We start from the raw sequence: 27,156 nt of genomic DNA on the forward strand, positions 1-27,156 counted from the left end.
GGGCGGCGAGAACCCCAGAAACAGCCCCGGCTTCCTCCAAACGGAGCGCACCTCCAGCTGCAGCAGCGAGGGCTGCCGACAGCCCGAGGTTTGACGTTTCCTATTGTTGCCGGAAGTGACGTGTGAGGTCTGAGGCTTAAAGCAAAAGCATTTTTATCTCCGTTGTGGACGATTCGTTACAGATTCTCCGTTTCTCACTTCGCCTCCCGAGCCACTCCGAGCATCAAAACTGGGGACAGTTTTCCTCTGGCAGCTTGGGATTGGACTGGCTGTGGACAAGGCCCTCAGCAGAGTCAGCGTCCTCGGGGGTCTGGACGAACGTGGTGTGGAATCTGCGGCGAGGAATCGTGGAGCGTGGGAAGCCTGCCGCTCTGAAGGTCGGGCCGCGCTGCGTGGCGGGCTCTGACCCGCTGTTGCAGATACAAACGGTCGGCGCGAGAAACGCGCCCGGGCGCGGGGGTGCGGCCGCCCGGATTTGTTGCTGGCGGCTGGGCTGGTTGCATAGGAACCCCTCCACCCCCTTCCCTTTCGGAGTCCGCTTCTTGGCTCCGCGGCTGCTGGGGGAGCACCGAGGAGCTGGCGAGGCTGCCCCTTAGACTGGGCTGAGGTCTCCTCTCTCTGATGCCGTGACCGAGGCCCCGAGTGGGAGCGAATGACCAGGTCTGTCTTTTCGTCCTTTTAAATCTCGTGGAGGGAGGAGAGCCCCTAGACGTGCCTTGCCTATAGTATACCCAACTGCGCACGTCCCTTCGTGACAGCGAAGAACCGTGGCAGCGCATCCTCTGGGATTCGGTTGTGATTTACGGTAGCGAAGTGATAGGCTGCTCCCTCCTGTTGCATCCTCTGAGCTGAGCTCCTCGGAAATATTGACTGGAGGGGAGAGATGAAAAGTAGTGCATGTGTTCCTTGCTTGCATGTCCCTGGGGTTTCAATATATTTCCATGTTCCTAGGAGACTATTGCTTTCCCCCTCACTACGAAAAATAAAATCAATATTGACGTTTTGATTCCGGAATTAGGTCTGTGTTAACCTGTTAAAGTTGTCCAAACCTTTCAACAGTTTTATATGTGAACACGACAGTCCTACTGAATTCTGTCTATACTTGTCCCTTACTTCCCTTGTTCCACCCCCCCCCCATTTTCTCAATGTTTTCTCTCCCAGCCCTTTCTTCGTCTCTCTTAGAACAGTATTTCCCTAATATTTTTTGTGAAAAGTTTTATAAACTTAAACTTTTCCTCTTTCTACTCCTCTATTTTTGATACGCGGTTTTTAGATAATATCTAGCATTATGAGCAATGTCACAAACTTAAGTCATCAACTGCAATCGCTGTCGTCAGTGTAGTTGCTTCATTTTGATCAAAAATCCCTCTGAGTTTAATGGCATTCCATTGGGAGGCATCCTTGCCTGACCTCCAACAGCCATGCTCTCTCGCTCGATTGAAAATGGGGTTCGATTGGGCAGATCTGACTTGCGGAGAGAGCTCCCTGGAGGAAGCTAGGAAGCAATATTGAGACCATCGTAATGTTTGGATCCATGCTACAAGCTGAGTAATATCTTCTTTTACTCTCCTTGAATACGGGTTATAAAGTGTAAATGTTACTTTTTTAAAAAGTTATCTTATTTTTCATTTCTGAAAGTATTATGTTAAAATGTGCATAAGTTGGAAATTGACTTCTTTTAATATCTTAATTTTTAATCTTGTAGTAGACTCAGTAAAGCCTTTCATGAAACTATAGAGCAGCAACTATAATTTTTTCTATGATTTCACGTTTTGTATCCCTTTATTTTTTTTATTCTGTTCTTATCACTTATCTCCTTCACCTACAGATCCAAGCTGTACTTGTATCTTACTCTTCTTCAAAATATTGATTCCGCTGGTACTGAAGATGATGTGTTCCAGGGACATACTTTGTGGTCAGAAATTCCATTACCAGAGGTAGAAATAATGAGACATTGATATATGTTCCAGAACTACAGAGAAAGGAAAGATGAAATAGATACCATAAAGTGTTAAATGAAATGAAATGACGTGTACTAGAAAGATGGAATATACAGGATTAAAGGAAGTCTGTGGGAAGAAATACAATGTATATTAAAGTTATAGGATGTCTGAGGGGAAAAGGTGCTCCAAGAAGAATTGTGTTAAAATAGATGTGTCTGGAACTTAACCTCAGACCTTCTCTAATGGCCAATGACAATTACAGCCAGCTTAGTTCCCACCTCATCTTTTCCTGGAAAGTAAAGGCTGGTCGTGTTCATGAGAAGTCATCTCTCTTCTTCCATATATCTGTTGATCCCCAATCATTCTGAACGATGTTAAAAAAGATTTGCCTTTTCGGCCAGTATTTTGTACAATGTGATTTGAGGAGTACTTCCTTTCTTTTCTAGTTATCTCCCATTTGACAGTACCTGAAATTCCTCCTGCCTAAAAATGTAAATGCTTAGTGGAAGTAATTGATTGGCTGAAAAATAGTGACTAAAACACATGCATGAGTGTAAAAAATATAGTCAATAACCTGTTCTTTACCATATTGATAAAGGAGAGGAGACTTGGATCAGGAAGATACTGTGTTCCTAAAACAGAGAAAAGGTTCAGAATGGAATGCCTAGGAGCTTAAACTAGAAAGCTTACTGAATTTAGGATTTTGCACATTGTTAGCCTATTGCCTCTAGTTAGAAGGCGTGTAGAGAGATGATTGGTATCCTGGGTAACTGCTGGGAGGTTGACTGGGGGAAAGATCATGCTAACTCTACTTCCTCGGATTTATGAATTGTTCTGTTTTATTTTTAATGTCAATGGCTTCACTTTAAAGAAGCTTCATTCCCAGAAGATTTATTACTCAAGGTATTGTTATATGTTACTAGAGGCCCAGTGCACGAATTCATGCACAGGTGGGGTCCGTTGGCTTGGCCAGCAGTCAGGATGATCGGGGCCGCAGAAGGTTTGGCTGGCTGGGGGGAGGGGCTGGAGAAGATTGTCCCGCCTCCCGATCTGGGCCATTAGGGCCAGCTGGCCAGGGGGAGGGACCACGGGAGGTTGGCTGTGGGAGCACACTGACCACCAGGGAGCAGCTCCTGCATTGAGCATCTGCCCCCTGCTGGTCAGTGCACATCATAGCGGCCAGTTGACCGGTGGTTTGGTCATTCGGTCACTTAGACTTTTATATATATAGATTTTCCTTCTATGAAGTGTCCATGTACAGTTACAAGTAGATATTTTTAAGTGTTATTGTGCTTTGCCTTACTGGTTGACTAGACTTATAGTTTAGGTAAACTATATCTCTTTCATTTCTTTCTAGCAAAGGTTCTTAACTATTTATAAAAATGTATTTATTTATTTTATGACCTCCTTAGGGAATAACCTTTTCTTTGGAGATTCTAACAAAAGCCTATCACATTAGTCATTTAAAAATATAATCCTATGGTATTATTTTCTTTGGGATTTTAAAAAAGTGAACCATTTTATTTAAAATGTCAAATATTTTTCATGTGGCCCTAACCAGTTTGGCTCTGAGGATAGAGCGTCGGCTTGCGGACTGAAGGGTCCCAGGTTCGATTCCGGTCAAGGGCATGTACCTTGGTTGCAGGCACATCCCCAGTGGGGAGTGTGCAGGAGGCAGCTGATCAGTGTTTCTCTCTCATTGATGTTTCTAACTCTCTATCCCTCTCCCTTCCTCTCTGTAGAAAATCAATAAAAATATATTTTTAAAAAAATACTTTTCATGTGTTTTGCTGCACAAACATATATAAATACATATTCTGTTATGTAAATTTTTTGAATTAGTATTTCTGTCTCATAGGCCTTATGTATACCATCTTTAGCAGATATTGCCAAGTAACACTAATATACTCTTTCACAGAATTCTGTAGATTTCAGATTCCTTTATTTACTTTGTAATTTCTTAATAATTAATTTGATTGAGTGTCCTTTCACATGTTTACCCTTCTGTCAAATTCCTGATCAGGTCTCTTTCCCATTTTTTTATTGAGTTACCATTCTTTTCTTATGATTTTGTAGGAATTTCTTTACATACTCTAGACATGATTCTTTTTGTTGGTTACATATATGATAGCATCATCTCCCACTCAATGGCTTATCTTTCTACTCTCTTAAAGGTGTCTTTTGATGAACAGAAGTTACTAATTTTAATGTGTTTCATTTTATCAATCATAAGATAAGAAATTCTTCTGCACCTGAAGTTCATAAAGATTATTCTCTTCTGTGATCTCCAGAAAATCTGGTTGTCTTATATTTTATATTTAGATCTTCAACAAACCTGAAATTAATTTTTGAAGGATGTGAGGTACCCTTTACATCAGGGGTTCAAGTTTTATTTATTCCATCTGGATATTCAATTGACAAAGTATCATTTATGGGTAAAGACCATCCTTTCTCCAGGACTACTCAGCATCAAGTTTGTCATAAATTTAGTGTCAGTGGTCGGTTTCTGGACTGTATTCTGTTCCATTGTTCTATTTGTACATCTTTTCACTTATTCCAAATTTCACTTTATACTGAATCTTGATATCTAGTCGTTAAGTCTTCCAAATTTTATCTTGATAGTTATTCTTTTCTTTTGCATTTCTATATATATTTTAGACCTATGAATAATGTCCACCTATGAAAAACTGCAGGTATTTTTTGGGGGTAGGGCGAGGGAATGCATTAAATCTATGGATCAATATATATTGAGTCTTCCAATCCTTTTTTAAAAAAATATATTTTATTGATTTTTACAGAGAGGAAGGGAGATGGATAGAGAGTTAGAAATATTGATGAGAGAGAAACATCGATTCAGCTGCCTCCTGCACACTCCCCACTGGAGATGTGCCCTCAACCAAGGTACATGCCCTTGACCGGATTCGAACCTGGGACTCTTCTGTCTGCAAGCCGATGCTCTATCCACTGAGCCAATCCGATTAAGGCTGAGTCTTCCAATCCTTGATCAATGTGTATATCTCTTCTATTTAGGGCTACTTTAATATATCTCACTAGAGTTTTATGAGTTATTTGTTTTGAGGTCTTACATATATTTTCCAGATTTATTCACATGTTTGTGATTATTTATTGAGGCTATAGTGAGCTATTTATACATACATAATTTTTAAACATCTCTTAATTATTTGGGGAATACAGGGAATACAATTGGCCTTCTATCCAGCAACCTTGTTAAATTCACTTATTTCTTTTTATTTTTTTTCATATACAGTTATGTTGTCTGTGAATAGTGACATTTTTATTTCTTCCTTTTTAGTCTTCATTACTTTTACTTCTTTTTCTTGCACTTTTGTACTGTCTACCACCTTTAGTACAATGTTGAATAGGAATGATGAGACTAGGTAAGCTTGCCCATTCCCAATCTCAGGAAGCAAGTTTTCAGTATTTCACTATTATGATGTATGATGTTTACAAGAGATTTCTGTAGATGATCTTTATCAAATGCAGACAGTTCTATTTCTAATGTCATAAGAATTATAAAATAAATGGGTGTTGAATTTTAGCAAATGCCTGTTTTGCATGTATTAAAATTATTATAAGATTTTTCCTTTATTTGTTAATGTATTGAATTATACTGATTGATTTTGTGTTTTTTTTTTATACCTTGGACTAGAGGCCCATTGCAGGAAGATTCCTGCAAGAATAGGGCTTCCTGAGACCGGAGCAAAGCAGAGAAGGGAGCAAAGCCCACCAAGGCAGGCTTCACTCCCTTCTCCGCTGCCTCGCTCCCTCCCTTCACCACTTCGCCCTCAGCTTCCTCCTGTTTCCGCCGCGTGGGCTCCCTCCCTTCTCTGCCGCCTCGGCTCCCTCCCATGTCCACTGCCTTGGCTCACTCCTGTGTCCACTGCCTCAGCTCCTCTCTTGTCTCTGCTATCTCTGATCCATTCCCTTCTCCGCCACTTGGCTCCCTTCTGCAGTGCTTGGCTTCCTTCTACACTGTCTTCAGTCTTCACTGGGCGCCTGTGTATGCAAATTAACCGCCATCTTTGTTGGGTTAATTTGCATACTCTTCTGATTGGCTGGTGGGCATAGCGAAGGTACAGTCAATTAGCATCTTTGTCTTTTATTAGTGTAGATAATAATTTCATACTACTTTATTAATTTTATTGTTCAAAGTGTGTTAACTTTGACCATTGGGAGCTATTTCATTTGGCTCCTGTGCCCTTTTGATGTACCCCCATCAATGTTGGATTGGTTTGTTTGTTTTGTGTGTAGTTTTTACTTTCTGGAACTACATAATGCTTCAGGTTCATTTTGCATATTTCCTGCCCCAGTTCTACAATTGGTCTTTTCTCCAGGGAGCCCTGGTTTCTTTTATTGGAGAATAGTATTACACACCAAGATCTGGATGCCATGTGTGCTCTTTGCTACTGGGGTGTCATGGCTTTTAGTCACTTTCAGCTGGCAGAGAGCGGAAATAGATGTGTATATACTAAGCTGTCTATATCTACATATCTATAAATATTTCAATATGCAACTATCTGTATCTATATTAAGCTAAACATAAATTCATACTGATGTCTCTAACTAATCCATTAGGCATAGCTTATTCTTGTCTCCTCCCCTTGCTTATCACTAAATTCTCACTCCAGCATTGAGAGAGCGTAGCTGCTATTATTCAATCATCCACTTACTTAATTGTTCAATTCAAGTATCAGAATTAATTCACATATATATATACACATATATATACATACACACATATATATACAAATGTTATATGTATATGTGTGTATGTGTATATATATGTGTGTGTGTGTGTATCTTACCTAATAATAGATAAACATGTAAATTGACCATACCTTCGCTACGCTAACCAGCCAATCAGGAGAGTATGCAAATTAACCCAACAAAGATAGCAGTTAATTTGCATACGTAGCCTCCAAGTGGCAGAGCGAAGCGTCACAGCCCCGGGGCTGGAGCAGCAAAGCCAGACGGCCCCGGGGCCAGAGCAGCGAAGCCGGATGGCTCCGGGGCTGGCTCCGGCCGGAGCCCGGCCAGAGCGAAGGCCTGGGTCCCGGGTGCGAGAGGCAAACCAGTGCCAGCAGCCAAGGGAAGGGAAGGCCTATTGCATGAATCTCTTCGTGCAACAGGCCTCTAGTATGTATGTGTATGTATATATATGTATATATACACACACACACACACACACAGACACACACACACACGAAACAAGCTGGAGGACAGTTAAACCCAAGGGCACAGACAGCTAGTTGCCCAGTTGAGCAAGTTATGTGTCAGAGACAGGAAGGGAAGTGAAAAACCAGTATTTAGCAGCTCCTTATATATAAACTTTCATATAATCATCCTTATTTTAATACCCCTTGGCTTTACCCCTTGCAGAACTGTAAGGGTCCCCTCATTTCTGAACCTATGTTGCTGCTGTTGGTTTTCTTATAAATAGATGGGATTGGCCGGTCTGTGCTCTGCTAGGTTGGCTGTTACTCATCCATCTGCTTTCCATCTTCCAAAATTTTGTTGATACCTCTTCTGTCATGGAATCCCTATAGTTTTTTTTTGCCCTGGTGAGGATATGTGGTTTTTAATCACTTGTTTTTTTAACTAAAGCATCTTATTGGCAACTGGGTGAGGTCAGAGCTCTGGGAATTATGACTAAATCTGTGCTTATTCTGTCTCCATTTTTTACTGATTTTTTTTAATGTACCCTTCATAAGCATCCAAAATAGTCTTTGATGTGGACTATTTCAGATTGACTTGTCTTCTCAAATGGTACTTTGTTGTTCAAAATAAAGTATCTGGGAGGGTATCATATATGAGACACATTTCAAGAACGTGAATATAAAACAAACTTTTTTTAATAAGGAAAAAATATTGGGGGAAAAACACACCTTATATTAAGGAATATGAGATAAATACTAGGCAATACTAGACCAGTAGGGAAGATAAGTTAGGGGAGAAATAGCTAAGCCACGGTAAGTATGGAGATGTGAACAAAATAGGATATGTGAACAAAATAGAATAGAGAAGCTTCAAAAATACACAAACTTAATTGTTTTATAAATTTTTACTTTTAGGTGAAATATTAGATTATTTCAAAAGCTGGAGCTGAATGTAATGTTAAATAATGGCAACAGGCGACTTGAAGAGAAGCTTACGGAACCTAGAACAAATGCTTCGCTCGCTAAATTATCCTCAAGAAGTGGATTGTGTAGGGTAAGCTAGGGTATAAAGCGTAATTGTAGTCTTTTGGTAATGATTTGATATAATTGACATGGGGGAGTATCTAAATAAAGACACCGATTTTATCTGGGCACTTTAATAATTTTCCTAGAAATGATTAAAATATTTTAGAAAGCGGGGAATTACAGGAGTTTGTTTCTAAGTATGAATTTTAAAGTCTAACTTGAGATTTAAATCACCTTTTAGAAGTAGCAGCAAAGCCTTTGCCAGCTTGGCTCAGTGAATAGAGCGCCGGCCTGCAGACTGAAGGGTTGTGGGTTTGATTCTGGTCAAGGGCATATACCTGGGTTGCGGGCTCTATCCCCAGTGCGGGTTGTGCAAGAGGCAGCTGATCAATGATTTTCTCTCATCATTGATGTTTTTCTCTCTCCCTCTCCCTTCCTCTCTGAAATCAACAAAAAATATATTTTGAGTCCTAGCTGGTTTGGTTCGGTGGATAGAGCCTCAGCCTGCAGACTGAAGGGCTCCGGGTTCGATTCTGGTCAGTCTCCAGTCAGGGGCATGCGGGAGTCAGCCAGTCAATGGTTCTCTTTTATCATTGATTTTTCTATCTCTCTCTCCCTCTTCCTTCCTTTCTGAAATCAATAAAAATATATTTAAATATATATTTTTTGAAGAAAAAAAAAGAAGTAGCAGCAAAATATACGTTCATATATGGTATGGTCTCTGTACAACTTTTAAACTCGTAGAAATGTAATGAAGTCACTAGTTATATGACTTACCACCCTCTCACATCTAGTTGGATAGTATTTCTTTATTATTTGGAAGATTCTACTTAATAGATTTCTTATGACCACTTATACCTTGCCTGAAGATTATTAAGCTAACTCATATAACAGACCCCACATTTAGACATTTTGCGCTAGTTTCCACTTTCCCAATATGACTGACTTGCTTTTGTAGGTTGTATCAAAGCAACATACATTTCTTCTATATTCATGCCAATCTAATATGGTATTCCTGTCACCCTCTATCCCCTAATACAGTGATGGCGAACCTTTTGAGCTCGGCGTGTCAGCATTTTGAAAAACCCTAACTTAACTCTGGTGCCGTGTCACATATAGAAATTTTTTGATATTTGCAACCATAGTAAAGCAAAGATGTATATTTTTGATATTTATTTTATGTATTTAAATGCCATTTAACAAAGAAAACTCAACCAAAAAAATGGGTTTGCCTGTTACCTCTGACAGGCGTGTCATACGTTCGCCATCACTGCCCTAATACATCTATTCTTACCTGGGATATTCGTTGATATTTCCCCCTCTGGGAAGTATGTTGATATCTAGTACTTAGTTTTTGTTGTTTTTTTTGAAAATATTTTTCTGTTGGAGTTTAGGGGTAGAGAGAGAGAGAGAGAGAGAGAGAGAGAGAGGAAAGCATCAATGTGAGAGGAAAACATTGAGAATGTGCTTTTTGCACACTCCCTACTGGGTATCGAGCCTGCAGTGTGGGCATGTGCCCTGTCTATTAATTGAACAGGCAGCCTTTGGGTGCATGGGACAATGCCCTACCAACTGAGCTACACCAGGCAGGGCTAGTACTTAGTTTTGTTCATTGTAATATCCCCTTATCTAGAATGATGCCTGGCACATATTAGAAGCTAATTAAACATTTATTTAATGAGTGTCAAGGGACAACTGCAGATTAGCTACATTGTCAAGTAGTAGAGTGAGTCTTGGCTAAACCAACTACTAAGTAGAATTCTGGAGTAATGGGCTTTATATATAAAAATAGAAGTTCTGAATGTATACTAAGGAGAGTTAACACTAAGAAATGGCTGCAACTGAAAGGAGAGTAAGGAGAGCAAGGAGAAAGTTGAGCTCTAATGACTATTGTCACAGGTATTATATATGAGAAACAGAAGGTATTCCACAGTATGTTTCCATAGCATATACCAATAGGTTGGTTATTCAAAAGAGGGAAATCTCTACTGTCTGGTCTTGCCGGGACTTAACCAGTTTGAATAGCCAAGTTTTCTTCTTACCAACTTAATCATCAACATTTTTTAAAATTTATTTTAATATATTTTTATTGATTTCGGAGAAGAAGGGAGAGAGAGAAACATCAATGATGAGAGAGAATCATTGATTGGCTGCTCCTGCATGCCCCCCACTGGGGATCAAGCCCCCAACCCAGGCATGTGCCCTTGACCAGAATTGAACCTGGGACCCTTCAGTCCGCAGGCCAACACTCCATCCACTGAGCCAAACTGCTAGGACTACCATCAACATTTCAAAGACATTTGTATAGGAATAATTTTAAAAGATACTGATTATGTTCCTTTCTTCTGAGTACACTGCTTAAACATTTGATTTTCTTATTGACCCAAGAGTGTCATTAAAAACAGTCATTTTTTAGATTATCTACAATAATAAAAGCCTAAGCAACCATTGCAACGGAACAGACGCCGGTTGTGGGGTCAGTTGGGAGCAACCAGGCTGGCAGGGGGGTTAGTTAGGGGCAACCAAACAACCAAACAGCAGGCTGTGTGGGGTGACCAGGCCCGCAGTGGGGGGGGTAGTTGGGGGTGACCGGGCCGGCAGGGGGGCAGTGAGGGGTGACCAGGCCGGCAGAGGGGGGCAGTGGGGTGACCAGACTGGCGGGGGGTGCAGTTGGGGGCGACCAGGCCAGCAGGGGGGGCAATAAGGGGCGATCAGGCAGGTAGGCAGGTGAGCAGTTAGGAGCCAGTGGTCCCGGATTGTGAGAGTGCTGTCTGACTGTCAGTTTAGGCCTGATCCCTGACTGGCAGTTGGACATCCTCCGAGGGGTCCCAGATTGGAGAGGTTGCAGGCTGGGCTGAGGGGACGCCCTCCTTACCGTGCACAAATTTCATGCACCGGGCCTCTAGTTTCATAATATAGTAATATTGGCAAGGTCTGTTGAGATAGGTAATGCTACTCGTTGCTGCTTCAGATTACCACCCTCACATACACACACAGCCCCAGATACACGTATTTTGATTCTTTCTACTTTTTTCCATTTTAAAATTTTTTCTTGTGATTTGCTGTTTTTTGTTTTGGTGTGCCAGTTTATAATACCTGTTCTTCACTGTTTCTAATCAAAGTTCTTAGACAATAGATAACCAAGATTTTTGAGGTTGTTTTATATGAGATGTTAAATGCAGATCTGGCTGTCTTCTATTCATAACATCATAAAATGGGACAGATTTTGCTGTTCAAAAGCATTTTTTGTGTATGTCTTTTTTAAACTGTCATACAGGTAAAAAAGGTTGCCAGAGCAGTTTTCTCATGGGTAAAATATTATTGTACCCATAAATATAAGAGAGAAACAATTTATATTTGTCCTGAAAAATTGTAATGCTATCATCGTATACTTGCTCTCTATCTTATTAAAAATATTGGGGTGGGAATAGGGGGATTTATGTACCTCTTGAATCTTGTGGAAAACAAATGTTTTACAGAAGTGCATTATTACTTCAATTGAACAAATATAACTGAGTAATTGAACTGGCCTCTCCTGTGCTTTGTTGTGGGAGAATCTGTGAAATTACTTCACATGGAGAAAATGAGATTCATATGTGTAGACAATTAGGCAAGAGTACAAGACAGGCATGAGGCATCAGATACTGAATAGCCAGGGAATCATTCTGCGGGAGAGAAATTCGGATCAGAACATTGAGGATGGCTTCATGGAAAGCTCTGTATCTGACAAATGATTTATGGAGGATGAATAATAGGCAGAGAAAAGTGGGATACCTTTCTAGACTGGAGGAATTAGCATAAACTAATAAGGTACAGATTTCAAAGGGGCCTAATACAAGGGGAAGATACTGATCAGACTAGTGACAGTATCCCAACCCTGTTTTCCTCATCTATAACTTAAACTTTCCTCTTAGAATTGCATTTCCTGCATTTTATACTTAAGTTTTGGTAGATTGTGTTTGTATTCACTTTACCTCTATATTCTTTTGAGATCTTTATTTTTTCTTTCATCCACTGATTTTTCAGGAGTGTGTTGTTTAATATGAACATATTTGTGAATTTTTCAGCTTTTTTGAAACTAAAGCTGATTTCTAGCTTCATAATTGTGGCTAAATAAGTACTTGATGAGATTGCTTCTCAAAGTTTGAGACTAATTTTCTGACCTGACATATTCATAATATTTTACCTTTGCAGTTTGTGGTAAAAAGCATATGAGGTAAGGTAAGGTAACAAGTGCTTGCAAGAGCATACAGTGTACTTGAGCTCTGTAAGATGGTACATTTGTTTTATTAAGACCAAATGTACTAGATTTTCTATTGGTATTAAAGAGCTATTATAATTGTTTGAGCAAATGAGTAATATAATTTCATAGTAATTTGGCTAGACTAATTTAGTGTTGGGGATAGAATATGAAGGGTCTTGTGCATCACTTTATTATGGCTATCGTATTGTTATAAATTATTGACAATAATTCTTATATTGCCCCGATTTTCCAACTTTGTGGAATTATGCTCATTAAAAATCTTTTTCTTCCCCCCCCCCAACAGTTTGATTAAGGGAGATTTAGCAGCATCTTTGCCCATCATCAGCTATTCTCTTACCTCATATTCCCCTTATGTAGCAGAACTTCTGATGGAATCCAATGTAGAGCTCATAGCAAAGAATGACTTGCGCTTTATAGATACCGTCTATAAGGTATGTTTGAGTTTATGAAATAATTGTTTTAGAAGTCATCAGTGGTTTTTTCAGATTAATGTTTTTATAATAATTTCTTAAATATATGCAGCATGTATAGTTGACAGTATTTTCATATGCATTTACCACATTTCAATATAATCCCTATTGCAATCAAGATGTAATTGAAGTTTGCTTTATGTTTCATACTCTATTAAATATGACAACTGGTAAACGTTTGTCATTGGTATCATTTGCCATTTTTACAACAAATTTTAGTAAAATTTGGTATGCTGGCAGAAGTTAGAGAGAAATGTGGTTTTATTGAGTAAAGTTTGTGATGTATAGAATTATGAGTTAATTTAGTTGTTTGTAGAGCTTTGACTGAGATTTTATGTGCCTTGTCCTCTAGGACCATGTCTTATATCTACCCTAGTATTTACACTTGTATTATTTATTATGCACTTAATCTCATACTTAGTTTTTTAAAAACCCTACTTATAATCATTAATTTTTGCTCAAGTACTCTAGTTTTCTTAAGCTTTTTTAGAAAAGGTAAAACCCATTTATCAAATCAAATTTTTTCTTTTTTAAGTAATAAGTTGCATTTGATAAAATAGGAGCTTTTATGTGTAGAATCTCTGTTTAATCTTCCCTTTCTTTATCTTTCACCCAGAAAACTTCTGTGGAAGCCTAAGAGGAAGCCTAAGAGGCACTTCCAAGAAATCTTAAGGTTCAAGAGTAGGTTTTGGAAATTACTGGTCTGGTCTATTTCTCTCATTTTACAAATGAGAAATTGCAACTCAGAGGCCTACTGACTTGTCTAAAAAAATCATTTAGTGGAAGAAGTATAAACACATAAAACTATGGTTTCCTGACTTATCTGGTATGGAGTGAGCTAAGGAGTATTTCTAGTGCCTATTAGGATCATTGGGTTTATTTTTCCATCTCTCTGGACAGCCATCTATTTTTGGTACATCCCTCGCTACCTGTTTTTACCTAGATACCTCTGCTACCTGGTCATAAATCTCTTTATACCTTTTAAATAAAAGGCCACCCTAACCAGGTGACCATTTATTATTTTAGATTTTTGAAAGAGATTGTTCCCAGTATTTTGTTGATCTGTTCCCTCTTCATAGCTTCTTCGTGATCAATTTAATTATAAACCAATCTTGACGAAAAAGCAGTTTCTCCAATGTGGATTTGCAGAATGGAAAATACAAATTATTTGTGATATTTTGAATTGTGTGATGAAAAAGCACAAGGAGTTGAGTGGTCTTGATAAGGTAATTTTTCTTATAGATTTTAACTTAGGCTGAGTGGCCAGTATTTTAATGTATAAAATCAATACCCTAGACAGCAAATTAATACATAGCATAATTACTGCATTATTCAAAGATTTGTGTAACCTTGTAATACCTGGTGTTTGCTTTAAATACTAGTCACTTGTGTTTGCACATTTGCAACTTGGAGCTACTGGTCCTAAACTAACAGTTAAAACAGTACATTTTCATCACTTCTTAGTTTTCAAAATATATGGCATTTAGACTCATTATTTGACAGTCATATTTTATATATAAAATTTAAATGATAATAGAATTTAAATATACTAGTACATCATGTTTTTACACAAAACTTTTTACATCTTAATACTTTTTTTTTTAGACTCCCTCACTACAAAAAAAGAAAGTCAATTTTGTTAAGTCAGAACCTTGTTCAAGCAGCGAGAAGACATCTGCAGAATCTGTTGGGATTGATATCACTGGCAGGTTCATGACTTCAGGAAAGGTCAGAAAATACAGCTACCTACCTAACTAATCCAATGTACACGCTTACTTTTCTAGCTAGCAGCTGGTTAAAACATTCTAGTTAGGTATTATACCGTAAGGATTTGTTAGCAATGCATATCACGTTATCTGGGGAATATTCCAAAAGGAAGAGGGTAGAAGTGTAGAATGGAACAAACTTTCTCTTTGTATTTCTAATTCTTATTTCTGCCTTGTTTCCTAGATAGAATAGCAATGATTTAGGAAGGTTATATTATGAGCTCATGAGTAGTTACTCCTAATTATATATATAGTCTTCCTATAACAACATGGGAACATAAATAGAGCATGCCATTATAAGTTATGTGGTTTCATTAATCTGTGTTCATATTTCTCTATCAGGATTGTGAAGAATCCAATGATTGGTAGTTCCTAAACCTATACTCTGGTTTGGGGTAGTGTTTTGAATATCTTCTCTTTGTTGATAGGTAGCTTCCCTGCCCTTATCTGCTCAGCACCTGTGGCTGAATAAGTCCTTACTCTCAGGACCTTCCCTTTGTTGTTAGTCAGTTTGAATCATTAGCTAAACGTCTGATATTTTGTGGTTTAATTTTTTAAAAATTGTGACATCTTATTTACAGAGTCAGTTCTTGATTATTTACGTGAATTATGTGGTATCCTATTTTATGATGAAATTGTTTTTAAAGTAACTTTCAAATACTTACAAAAGTACTCATTCCCAGTTTCAGCAATTTATTAACTCTTTGCTCATCTTGTTTCATCTTTTTTATAACCAGTTTTCCCAACATCTTTCTCCAAAACCTGAAACAGTTTGAAACAAAAGCTGACATCGTTGAAGAAATATTTCAATATTCTAATATATAAGAATGCTTTAAAATATCATAACCACAATTTCATCACCACTCATAAAATAATAGCTTAATTAATGTTTTATGTACACATTATATGTGGTAATTTAAGCTTTTATAAATCTGAAAGGGAAGATAGGATGTTCTTTTGCAAAGTGGCTGTGTGTGAGGGAAACACTGAAGCAGCTCTGACTTAGCTTTCTCTGGGCAGAAGAAAGCTGTGGTGATCCGTCACCTCTACAATGAAGATGGTGTGAGCATTTCTGACAGTACATTAAGTACAATGTCAGATGTGAGTGAAGCATGTGCTGTGAGTGACTTAAAGGATACTGAAATAAAGACTCCTGAAGAAAAGATCCCTGAAATCAAGTCTGAGCAACAAGTAAGAATTTGGGATGTTTTTAGCAGATGCCAATATTTCTTATTCCAATGTACATGATTACTTCAGCGCCTAACTTTGGAATATCTCTGGCCTTTTGAATTATTAATCATGGCACATTACCCTGGTTACCATTACTTAAGAATCAGTAAGACTTACTGAATTTAACTTGGCATATTATTTACTGCTTATGTTTAGGTGTTATGGGTAATGCAGAGATGATGAAGACATGGTACATCTCTTCAAGGAATTTAGTTTAATGAGATAAAGAGATATACTGCTTTGTACAATGAAGATTCTCTATCGCCTATTCCCTATATTGATGAATGGAAAAAACTGGTGCACTACTGCCTTTTCATTTTCCGTTTTGGGCCCTTCATGTCTTTTTCTCTTTTCTCTAAGAGTACCTTTTCTATTATAGTATTGCCACAGATCCTAGTATAGTGACTAATCTCTACTGCTTCTGCTAAAACTCTTTTTTCTGTCTTCTGTGTCTTGTGACGTCTCTACATCTGTATACAGTTGGCATTAATAAAACTGCCAGATGGCCATTAGGCTTATTTCCCATAGCAAACTGAACAGTTTCAATGCACTGCCATTTCTTGGTCATTTCCTCGTAGCTTTGTGCTAGATGCTAAGTGTTGTTACAAGAAGCTTGGTAGTGACAGTTATATTGTACTACCCACTGTTGTTCAAAAGAGCCTTATGAAAAGTAACTTATTTAATCCTCACAAGAACCATATGAAGTGGGAACTTTTTTTTTAATAAGTAAATTGAAGCATCAAGGTCACACGTTACACTGTCCAAGTAGTCTGCCTCCAGAGGTAACAGTCTTAAATCTCAAGCTCTATTGCCTTAACTCTCAAGCTCTATTATAACTATTGAAATAACACAATGGGCCCAGCCAGCATGGCTCAGTGGTTGAGCATCAGCCTATGAATCAGGAGGTCAAGGTTTGAGTCTCAGTCAAGGCACATGCCTGGGTTGTGGGCTCCATCTCCAGTAGGGAGTGTATAGGAGGCAGCCAATCAATGATTCTCTCTCATCCTTGACAAGAGGCCCGGTGCACAAAAATTTGTGCACTGTGGGGGAGGGAGGGTCCCTCAGTCCGGCCTGTGCCCTCTCGCAGTCTGGGACCCCTCGGGGGATGACCACCAGCTGGCTTAGGCCTGCTCCCCGGGAGATTGGGCCTAAGATGGCAGTCAGACATCCCTCTGGCAGCCCGCCAGCTCTTGGGGGATGTCCACTTTCCAGCGAGGAGAAGACCTAAGCTGCAGTCAGACATACTTAGTGCTGCTGAGGAGGCAGGAGAGGCTCCCACCACCACCGCTGTACTGGCAGCCATCAGCCTGGCTTGTGGCTGAGCAGAGCTCCCCCATGTGGGAGTGACTGACCACCAGGGGGCAGCTCCTGCATTGAGCGTCTGCCCCCTGGTGGTCAGTGTGTGTCATAGTGACCAGTCATTCCCAGTCCTTCTGCTGTTAGGGTCAGTTTGCATATTACCCTTTTACTATATAGGATAGAGGCCTGGTGCACGGGTGGGGGCTGGCTGGTTTGCCCTGAACGGTGTCCCGGATCAGGGTGGGGGTCCCGCTTGGGTGCCTGGCCAGCCTGGGTGAGGGGCTGATGGCTGTTTGCAGCTGGCCACAGCCCCTTCAGGGTAGGAGTCCCCGCTGGGGTGCCTGGCCGGCCTGGATGAGGGACTGATGGCTGTTTTCAGGCTGGGCACATACCCTTTAGGGTGGGGGTCCCCACTGGGGTGCCTGGCCAGTCTGGGTGAGGGGCTGAGGGCCGTTTTCAGGCTGACCGGGACTGAAGCTCCCAGCCTCTCCTTCTTTTCTTTTCTTTTTTTTTCTGGGATTTATTTACCTTCTATAATTGAAACGTTGTTGCCATCACTGGCGCTCCCAGCTCTGAGGCCGTGGCTGGCTGAAAGCAGGTATCTGGGGTTTGGTTAGCTTCTGTAATTGAAACGTTGCTTTCGGGCTCAGAGCCGGGCCACGGCAGGCGGGGAACCTTGGCTTCCTCCATCACTGGAGCAAGCAAACCTCCTGCTCATTTCAGCTGCATGGCTGCCGGCCGCCATCTTTGTTGGCAGTTAATTTGCATATCGCCCTGATTAGCCAATGGGAAGCATAGCGGAGGTATGGTTAATTACCCTTTTTGTCTTTTATTAGATAGGAAGGATGTTCCTCTCTCTCTCCCTCTCCTCCCTTCCTTTCTGAAATCAACATTTATATATATGTGTGTGTGTATATATATATATTGTAATATATATATTACAATGGAAATGGCAATGTGTTGACTTTTAAAGGAATTTCAGTTTGTGTAATATTATTTTTAATATTTTAGGATATAAAAGCTAATCCTGAGCTTACTGTACTACAGACTCTGCTTGCTGAATGCCAAGAAAAGCTTAAGAAACTGACTCAGATAGAGTGCAGATTAAATTCTTTAGAAGAAAAAATGAAAGGAAAAGTGATGGTAGATGAAAAAACCTGGACCAATCTAATAAGTCGTGTCACGCTTCTTGAAACAGAATTGCTTTTGTCCAAAAAGGTATTTTCTTTCCTTAGTATTTATAGGATATCTCAGATACAGTGTATTTTTTTATTTATTATTGTGTTTATTCCTTTGGAAATGCTAAATAAGAGGATCTTTGGATAATGGGAAATGTTTGGTGGGAATGAAGTCCTATTTAGACATGGCCTGTTTTATTGCCATTGTCATGGCTATTGTTTTTCTCTACATCAAATAAGATAATTTGGTAAACCTACCACTTGAGCTTTTAGAGCTATTAGTACTTAAAGTATTTTGAAATAAGGTAAAATAATGTTTGCTTTTGTTTTTAAAAAGCTTGAAATTATTTCATATCCTGTCATAGTACAAATGGCCTATTTTTTACAAGAAAAAGTTGCCAGGAGAGGAACAATTGAAATTAGAACTTCCTTTTCTTACTCATTTACTTCAATCAAATTGTAAATTTTATAGAGACAGTCACCAAATTTGCCATTGCTTCATCTAATCTGAGAAATTTTTTCTTGGTTTACTCAGGATCTTAATTTCTGGTCCTAGTCTATCCTTCCTAAAAAGTAAAGTTAGTAGATTCAAGAAGGTTACTATCTGATTCCAACATTTAAAATATTTCTTATTCTTAGGAATATTTATATATTGCTTTATAAATAAAATACTTAAATATTTAAACATTTATCATGTCAACTTTATATGCTTAGCAGTAATAATGTAAAATAAGAATGTTTTTCTTTTCATTTCATTCTAAATACTAAACTATATTATTCCAGAATGATAACTATTTTTATTATGATGAAATGAATGAAGACTGTGCTGCTGGTAGTAGCAGGAATATTCTGAAACTTGGTAAGTTCTTATGGTAGTAGTATTGCCAGTATAGCATTGTATTGGATTATAGTATGTGCATATGTGTTTCAAACCTTAAAGGTCTCTTGATCAACAGTTTAGAAAAATAATTTTAATATGTGTCTGGTAATTTTAATATTCCCAAGCCTTATATTTTAGAAACTGCAAAGCTCTTAGGAACAAAGAAAATATAAACTTACAGACTACTGAAGCCAAGGATTGCTAAAGAAGCCAGCTTACATATCTTATGTGACATAGCGATTGAATAAATTTTAATGTACAGAATTGCAAACTTTTAGAGATTTTGTACCCCTTTAATTGCTAAGTGCTATCTATAATAATAAAAGTGTAATATGCAAATCGACCGAACGACCGAACAGCAGAATGACCGTCCAGACGACCTTCTGGACAACCATGCTATGGCACCCACTGGTGCCAGGCCAGCTAAGGCGGGTGCGATTGGTCAGGGGCCTGGCCATCTCCCCATGATTGCCCTACAGAGGGAGGCCCAGGCCATTGGCTGGTGGGGCGATCGATAAGTAGGGGGGCTCCATGATTGCTCCAAAGAGGGAGGCCCAGACTACCCTATGGCAGTGCTGCGGCAGGTGGGCAGGGCCTACCTTTTTGGGGCTATTGATTGCGGGGCTCCTGGACTGTGAGAGGGCACAGACTGGGCTGAGGGCCACGCCCCCCCCCCCCTCGAGTGCATGAATTTCGTGCACCGGGCCTCTAATAGAATAATAAAAATGTATCTCCAAGTTTCTAATTTATACTTAAGTAGCCACTCTGCATATGTGATAATATGTGCAAGAGAATAAAACGCATTTGTCAGTAATCTGTAAACAGCATACAGCCTGCTAAAAGTGGGATGTAGCTAGTCTTCAACATTGTGCCATGTGACCTTGACCTGAGCTCAAATAACTAGATCAAGAATAGATACTTGATCTAAGGAATACCAGTACAAAAGGTGTTGAGCCAAATCATTTTGTCTCCCTTGGAAATTTGGAATTAGGACACCAGCGATAATATCCTATCTAATAAAAGAGTAATATGTAAATTAACTGTTACTCTGCGACAAAGATGGCGGTACCCATAGTGGCCAAGGTGGGACACTGGAGGCGTTGCCCCAGCAACACGAGCCCAGCGTCCCCGCCCCGCCGCACGAAGGGAGGGGAGGGGCCTCGGGCTGGAGGCCAGGGCCAGGGACGCTGGTGTCATTGCAGGTCGGGCTGAGGGACCCCCCCATGCACGAATTTTGTGCACTGGGCCTCTAGTCTATATCATAAAGGCCTGTGGTCATGACACTGGTCACCAGGAGGTGCATGGAGCTTGCGCGGCGAGGCAGGGCTCACGCGGGCCTGGTGCAGCAGAGGCAGGGCTTGCAGCTCACGCAGGGCGGGTCTGGGTGTCGTGCGATTTCGTGCACTGGGCCTCTAGTCCTATCTAATAAAAAAGTAATATGCAAATTGACTATCACTCCAACACACAAGATGGCTGCCACAAGATGACCGGCATGGGAGGGCAGTTGTGGGCGATCAGGCCAGCAGGGGAGGGCAGTTGGGAGGGACCAGACCTGAAAGTGAGGGCAGTTGGGGCCAATCAGGCCTGCAGGGGAGGGCAGTTGGGGGCGACCAGGCTGGCAAAGGGAAGGCAGTTAGGGGTTCCGGGCCTGCAGGGAAGGGCAGTTGGGGGTGACCAGGCCTGCAGGAAAGGACAGTTAGGGGTGACCAGGCCAGCAGGGAGGGCAGTTAGGGGTGACCAGGCTGGCAGGGGAGGGCAGTTAGGGGCAATCAGGCCAGCAGGGGAGCAGTTAGGCATCGATCAGGCTGGCAGGGGAGTGGTTAGGGGGTGATCAGGCTGGCAGCAGAAGTGGTTAGGGGCAATCAGGCAGGCAGGCAGGCAAGCAGTTGGGAGCCAGCAGTCCCGGATTGTGAGAGGGATGTCCAACTGCCCATTTAGGCCCACCAGGATTGGTGGACATCAATGGCAGTTGGACATCCCTTGAGGGGTCCCAGATTGGAGAAGGTGCAGGTGGGGCCGAGGGACACCCCTCCCTGCCCCCAGTGCACGAATTTCGTGCACCAGGACTCTAGTATCAAATAATGTTAATCCTGGGTTGGGCATTTTGTCCAAATTCATGCTGATGAGTAAGCAGAGGAATCAGCAAGAAAAATAGAAGACACTGCTCTGTGAGAGATGAAAGTAAAAGTCTTTTTAATTGTTTCAGTCCTCATGTGGTAATACTTTATTCCCTAATTGAGGTTGCCTGTATAGGCTTATAATAAAACTATTTAATTTTTTTTCTGGCCTTGTTTTTGCAACAAAATGGTACTCAAGCCTGTTGATTGATTTGACAGGAACATGTCTTATCTGTGATGATCTGTAATTTATTCCATTGTAGGGAGGATTTGCCATGATTTAGTAGCTTATATTTAAAAATAAATTAACTTGCCTATTATTCAATTGATTGTTATCATGACAGAGGTAATATTGCCTTTTGTAATTATTATTGGCCAATTTTTAACATCTAGGTCTTTATATGTAGGTCATTATCTTAGAAGAATATTAAAAACTCAGCTGCATACCAGTAACCATTTTATATTAAAACTAGAGGTCCGGTGCACAAAATTTGTGCACGGGTAGGGTCTCTAGGCCTGGCCGGTGATCAAGGCCAATCAGGTTCCCCGCCTCCCCGCCTCCTCCTTCCCTCGCCACCTGCGCACTGCCACCACGCAGTTCCGCCTACCTCCCTGTCTCCTCCTTCCCTCGCTTCCTCAGTGCCCTGCTGCCACTGGTTGCCCGCCATGTTCTGAGCTGCCTCCTGGTGGTCAGTGCACGTTATAGCAAGCAATCGAACTCCCGAGGGGACACTTTGCATATTAGCCTTAATATATATATATAGATGTTTATTTTTCTTTCACATATAAATAAAATTTTTAGATATTTGACTCCACTGTGAAAGGAAAAGATAACCTGAAAAATTGATTTCTCTACAGATAACAGAAGCAAAGAGAAGGAAGTAGGTATTCCTCTGACTTCCTGTTATAGAACAACATCTAGAGACTCAACTCCCAGAACCTCAACTCTTAATTACTGTGGTCTGAAAGAGATTTCAGAGGTAAGAAAAACTGGCAACTTGCTTAGATGATTTACTTTCGAGGGTCAGGAGAACAAGCAAGCATTAGGTTTAGTTGTAGGTGCCATTGGCAAGAAAAATAGTGAAACCATGCAAATCTTAATCTCTCATAAAAATTCTTTGTGATAAGTAAACAGTACTTAATGCAATGTTTTAGTCTGTGTTTTATATGTTCACAGTCCATCTTTGATGATGGTTTATTTTGAGAAATTGCCTAAATTTGTTGCTTTTTAAATTAAAGGAAACAACAATCCAGAAAATGGAAAGGATGAAAAAAATGTAAGTAACAGAAAGGGGCAACAGAAATTCATTTCTCTATAGGGAATTGTATTGGATTACAGTATATGTAGAATGTGCATATGTGTTTCAAACCTTAAAGGTCTCTCAATCAGGTGTGGAATTTCCTTCAGGACTCAAGTGGATAATAAATCCTCCTACAGTTATGTGTTTGTGAGATGAGTCACTGTTTTGGTTTCCAACAAGTGATATAAAACATTGTTAATGGAATTAATTGTAGATTAAAGAGTGCAGGAATATTTTTGGTTGATAGTTAATCAAGAGGATTACCTATTTTTGATAACTGATTTATCAAAACGTTAAATGATATGTGTAGATGGGTGGTTTGGAGACATTTTAAGCATTAAGTATTGCTAGTGTTTTTCAGAAAGTTATTGGTAAGGTAATAGTAAAAATGATACTTGTATCTAAAGTGCAGTTGAAAGGAAATATGAAATTATATTTAAGTTATTAGGTAGCCTACTATTTAAAAAACTATATTTCTTGAAATTTGAGAAGTACTGAAATAGCTTATGCTCCCAGAAATAATTGACTCCAATTGTTATTCCTCCCTCTGACCATAGTATACTTAACTTATTAACAGTGACTATACTTGTAAAAAAGAGAAATGTTAAAATTTTTTTTAGCTTAAATGCATAATTTTAGCAACTTAAAACCTATGCCTCATTATGATATTTATTTACTTAATGTATTACTTATTTTTCAGGTTTGAAGAAACTGCAGAGTTACTGAAAGGTTCAAATCACTCACTATAGAATTTTTCTACATGAACTTTTCCAGGACTTTGGCTACTGTATATGTTGTATATTTTAAGAATTCCCTATAAATTTTAATATACTGCAGTATTTTTGTTAAGAATTTTAATTCCATTTGGTATATGAGCTTTTTCATGCAATATTGAATAAATACTTAAATATTTTTGTGGTATGATTATATGCTTTTACTCTGTTTTACTTTTCCTAGGAAAACTTAGGTGCCAGTACACTTCTTTTACAGAGTGAACTCATTACAGCACTGTATTTTTGTGTTGACATTTGTTGGCAGTGTGCTAAGTAATATGTTTTTAAAACTACAGGTTTCAGGACCATAGCTTACATCCTGTTGGAAACACTCCAACTGGAACTTGCATATTGTACCCAAGAGGCTGTCATACAGACCATTTTGCCATCTGTACTGATGAATATGTTGTAATGAAAAGTTAAAAATGCTCATTGAAAATGAAATAAAACAAAACTACAACAATTTCATGCTCAGTGAAAAAGCAGCAACACATTTTCAGTTACCATTGAGAAAGTAAGGGCATGATTCCTCTTTTAGAAGCAGGTCGGAAAGTTAACTGTGAAAAAATGTGTTGAGGATTTTAGTGCTCTATTCTGTAACACATTTTAAGACCAGCAGCACAGACACAGATGGTGGCCGTCCGGTATTACAAGATACACAGTGAGGTATTTTTGTTTTTTTTAAGTGATGGGAAGTAATACATTTTTCTGAAGAGAGAAAAAGTTTTAGATAAAGTTAAGAGAAAAAATAAATTTTAGGTTACTAAATAAAATATTATTGTTTAACTTTATAAATAAAAATGCAATAATCATCCTGGGTATACTTCAAGAAAATTGATTCTATTATTTGAGAGGAAAAAGAGAATATTATTATTTAGTTCATCTGATTGTATATTATTTACCCATCTGTTTATATTATATGTGTGTAATTTGAAATTTGTCACATATTTAACACTAACATAAAGTTAAAATTCTAAGTAGAAATAACTTTTAAGAAAGCATTTTTAGTATTCTAATATATGCTTAGTCATTAGACTTTAAAATTATGAACTTTTGAAGTTAGTATAAAACCTTGCAATTAGAAGAGTTTCAGTAAATATTTCTAGGGCAAATCCAATTAGCTTTATATTTTCAATTACAAAATAATTTTAAAAATCAAGTTTAGCCTGGCCAGTGTTGCTCAGAGGTTGAGCGTCAACCTGTGAACTAGGAGGGCACGGTTCAATTCTCAGTTAGGACACATGCGGGTATTGCGGGCTCCATCCCTAGTGTGGGGTGTGCAGGAGGCAGTAGATCAATGATTCTCTCTCATCATTGATGTTTCTATCTCTCTCTCCTCCTTTCCTCTCTGAAAGCAATAAAAATATATATTTTTAAAAATCAAGAGTTTAAAATAAAAATTACCAATTAACTTCTAAAACATTAGTACCAGCATGGAATTATAGCACCACCTTGTGGTTCAAATGCCACATAAAATATATTTTATTAAAACAAGTGATTTCACATAAAATAATTTTTTTATTGATTGATTTGAGAGAGAGAGAGAGAGAGAGAGAGAGAGAGAGAGAAAGGGGGAGAGAGATAAGCATTGATTATGCATTCATTGGTTGATTCTGGTATGTGCCCTGACTAAAGATTGAACTCAACCTTGGTGTGGGGAGGATACTCTAACCAACTGAGCTACACTGCCAGGGTGATTTCTCATAAAACATATGATCATATTTTTTCCCTTTGAAAATCCCAATTCAAAACTCAGCTCAATATCTTTTAAAAAGAAACATTTTGAAGTTTTCTTGTACAAAGACAGAAGAAAAAGTAAGTTTTTGTTTCTTCCCTCTTCTTTTTTTCTTTTTTTACCATTAAAAATTTTTTTTCAATTATAGTTGACATTCAGTATTTTATTTTTTCTTTATGTAGTGTACATTTACACACAGATGATTTGAAACTTTTTTCTGTAATCCTCACCCTAGGATATGTTTTTATTGGTTTTAGAGAGAGCGAGAGGAAGGGAGAGACATCATTGTGAAAGAAACAGTAATTGGTTGTCTCCCATACCCACCATGGCCTGGGATTAAACCTACAACCTAGGCATGTGCCCTGACTGAATTGAACCTGCAACCTTTTGGTTTCCAGTATGATGCTCCAGCTAAGCCACCCATCCAGGTCTTAAAACATTTTTAATCTCCCAATTTATGTATAGTGTGCAAATTATAAGTATCAATTGAAAATGTAGTAAAAGGTGTCTTATATTATCAAGTGGAAATTTGAAATCTAAATTTTGTTACACTTTTATTAACAACTTAAACAGGAACTAATAAAATCAGCTTATATTAGCACCATACATTTACACTTACAAAGAATCTCACTTTCCTGCTTTGACACCATAATCTTTGGGGAAAAAGAAAGCAAATTTGACTTAGTTGAAGTTATTGAAGAGAGAGCCAAACTATTTTTTATTCTAACTTTTAGAAATTATAGAAAAAGTTGTTTTCTTCCAGGCAATTTGGGAAGTAGCTTGTAACTCTACATCAGCCTCTGATTAACTTGAAGATCTCAAGGAAGTGAGGAGGGGAATTCTGGGTACATTATTTGGAGGTACATACTTAAACCCTTAGTTAACTGGAATTTTCACTAATCCATCCCCTTAATTCTCTCATAAGCAGGATGAAAGGGATTTATACTAACCACAAAGGCATCAGCGGCTTGTGCTTCCCTATCCTATATTCTGAGTAGATCTGGATAGAAATACAGGAACACTCTAGTGAATGCATACGGTAAGATACTAGTCAGAACATTAAAAAAAAGCTAACAGCTGTACGAAAATTCTAGGCAAAGCTAAGGACTATTTTTATTTTTATAAGGGTTAATTTGAGCTAAACTGATGACATATGCTAGGGAGCAAGATTTCATATGTTCCCGCTAAGGACTAGTTAGTGGGAAAAAGTAGTTCTATATTTTTTGTTTGTTTTACTCTAGTATGTAATGTTTTAACATGTAATATAGTCCCTAAAAAATAAAAAAAGACTTTGGAACTGCGTTTTATGCCATTCATTACTCACAACTTTATATAATTGACAAGCACTTGGGGAAGCATTAAAAAGTAAAAGAACCTTGTCAACTTTACAAACTACAACACTTTTTGAGTTCAAATAACATTATAGATTTAATTTTTACTTTTTAACAATCCCCAGGTTTGTGCTCTTTCTTTCAAGGTGAAGGATGTAGAGAAGTGATGAGGTGGGGGTAGTGTGAAACTTTAAAGTTGAACTACAAAATCAAAACTTTAATTGTTGTGTTACTGGAGCTTTACTGTTCCTAGTGAAAATGGCAGGTTTCTTATACTACTCAAAGTGTAAAGAGAGCTGGGAAGCCAGTACTGACAGCAGTTGCAACATTAAGAATATGCAACTTTACTAGTAAGTCCAAGTTTGTTTTATGATGACTTTTATTTATGTCTAATATTTGTAGGAATGGAGAGGCTATATAGTGTATACATCTTATTTTTTATCTCTGAAGTTCACTAACTTATTAATAGAGAAATTTAACTTGATTAAAACATTATAATGCAAAATGTTCAACTCAACATTTTAAAATTAAGAGCAGAGTACTTTCCCTGGCTGGGTAGCTGGGTTGGAGTGTTGTCCTGATGCCCCGAGGTTGCCAGTTCAATGCCTGGTCCAGGTACATACAAGGGTCAAGGGTCAACTGATAAATGCATGAGTGGGTGGGGCA

The 27,156-nt window shown here is 38.9% G+C and overlaps 1 protein-coding gene across 8 annotated transcripts; it reads left to right on the plus strand.

Annotated features, from left to right (window-relative positions):
- On the plus strand, positions 1-23,576 carry CEP44 (centrosomal protein 44). Of its 8 annotated transcripts, XM_014456750.2 has the most exons (12): positions 1-660; positions 1,829-1,937; positions 8,036-8,174; positions 12,694-12,841; positions 13,960-14,106; positions 14,486-14,608; positions 15,667-15,837; positions 18,187-18,393; positions 19,137-19,212; positions 22,209-22,330; positions 22,590-22,627; positions 23,352-23,576. In XM_014456750.2, exons 3-12 carry the CDS (start codon positions 8,086-8,088, stop codon positions 23,398-23,400), a joined length of 1,170 nt encoding a protein of 389 aa, XP_014312236.1. In that variant the 5' UTR covers positions 1-660; positions 1,829-1,937; positions 8,036-8,085; the 3' UTR covers positions 23,401-23,576. The 8 variants fall into 8 exon arrangements, with proteins under 8 accessions (XP_014312236.1, XP_006081960.1, XP_006081963.1 ...); XM_006081898.3 differs by lacking the exon at positions 1,829-1,937; XM_006081901.3 differs by lacking the exon at positions 1,829-1,937 and having other exon boundaries at positions 18,223-18,393.
- The last annotated feature ends 3,580 nt before the right edge of the window (positions 23,577-27,156 follow it).

This window comes from Myotis lucifugus, unplaced genomic scaffold (genome assembly GCF_000147115.1).
Source record: "Myotis lucifugus unplaced genomic scaffold, Myoluc2.0 scaffold_1, whole genome shotgun sequence".
Classification (NCBI taxonomy): Eukaryota; Metazoa; Chordata; class Mammalia; order Chiroptera; family Vespertilionidae; genus Myotis; species Myotis lucifugus.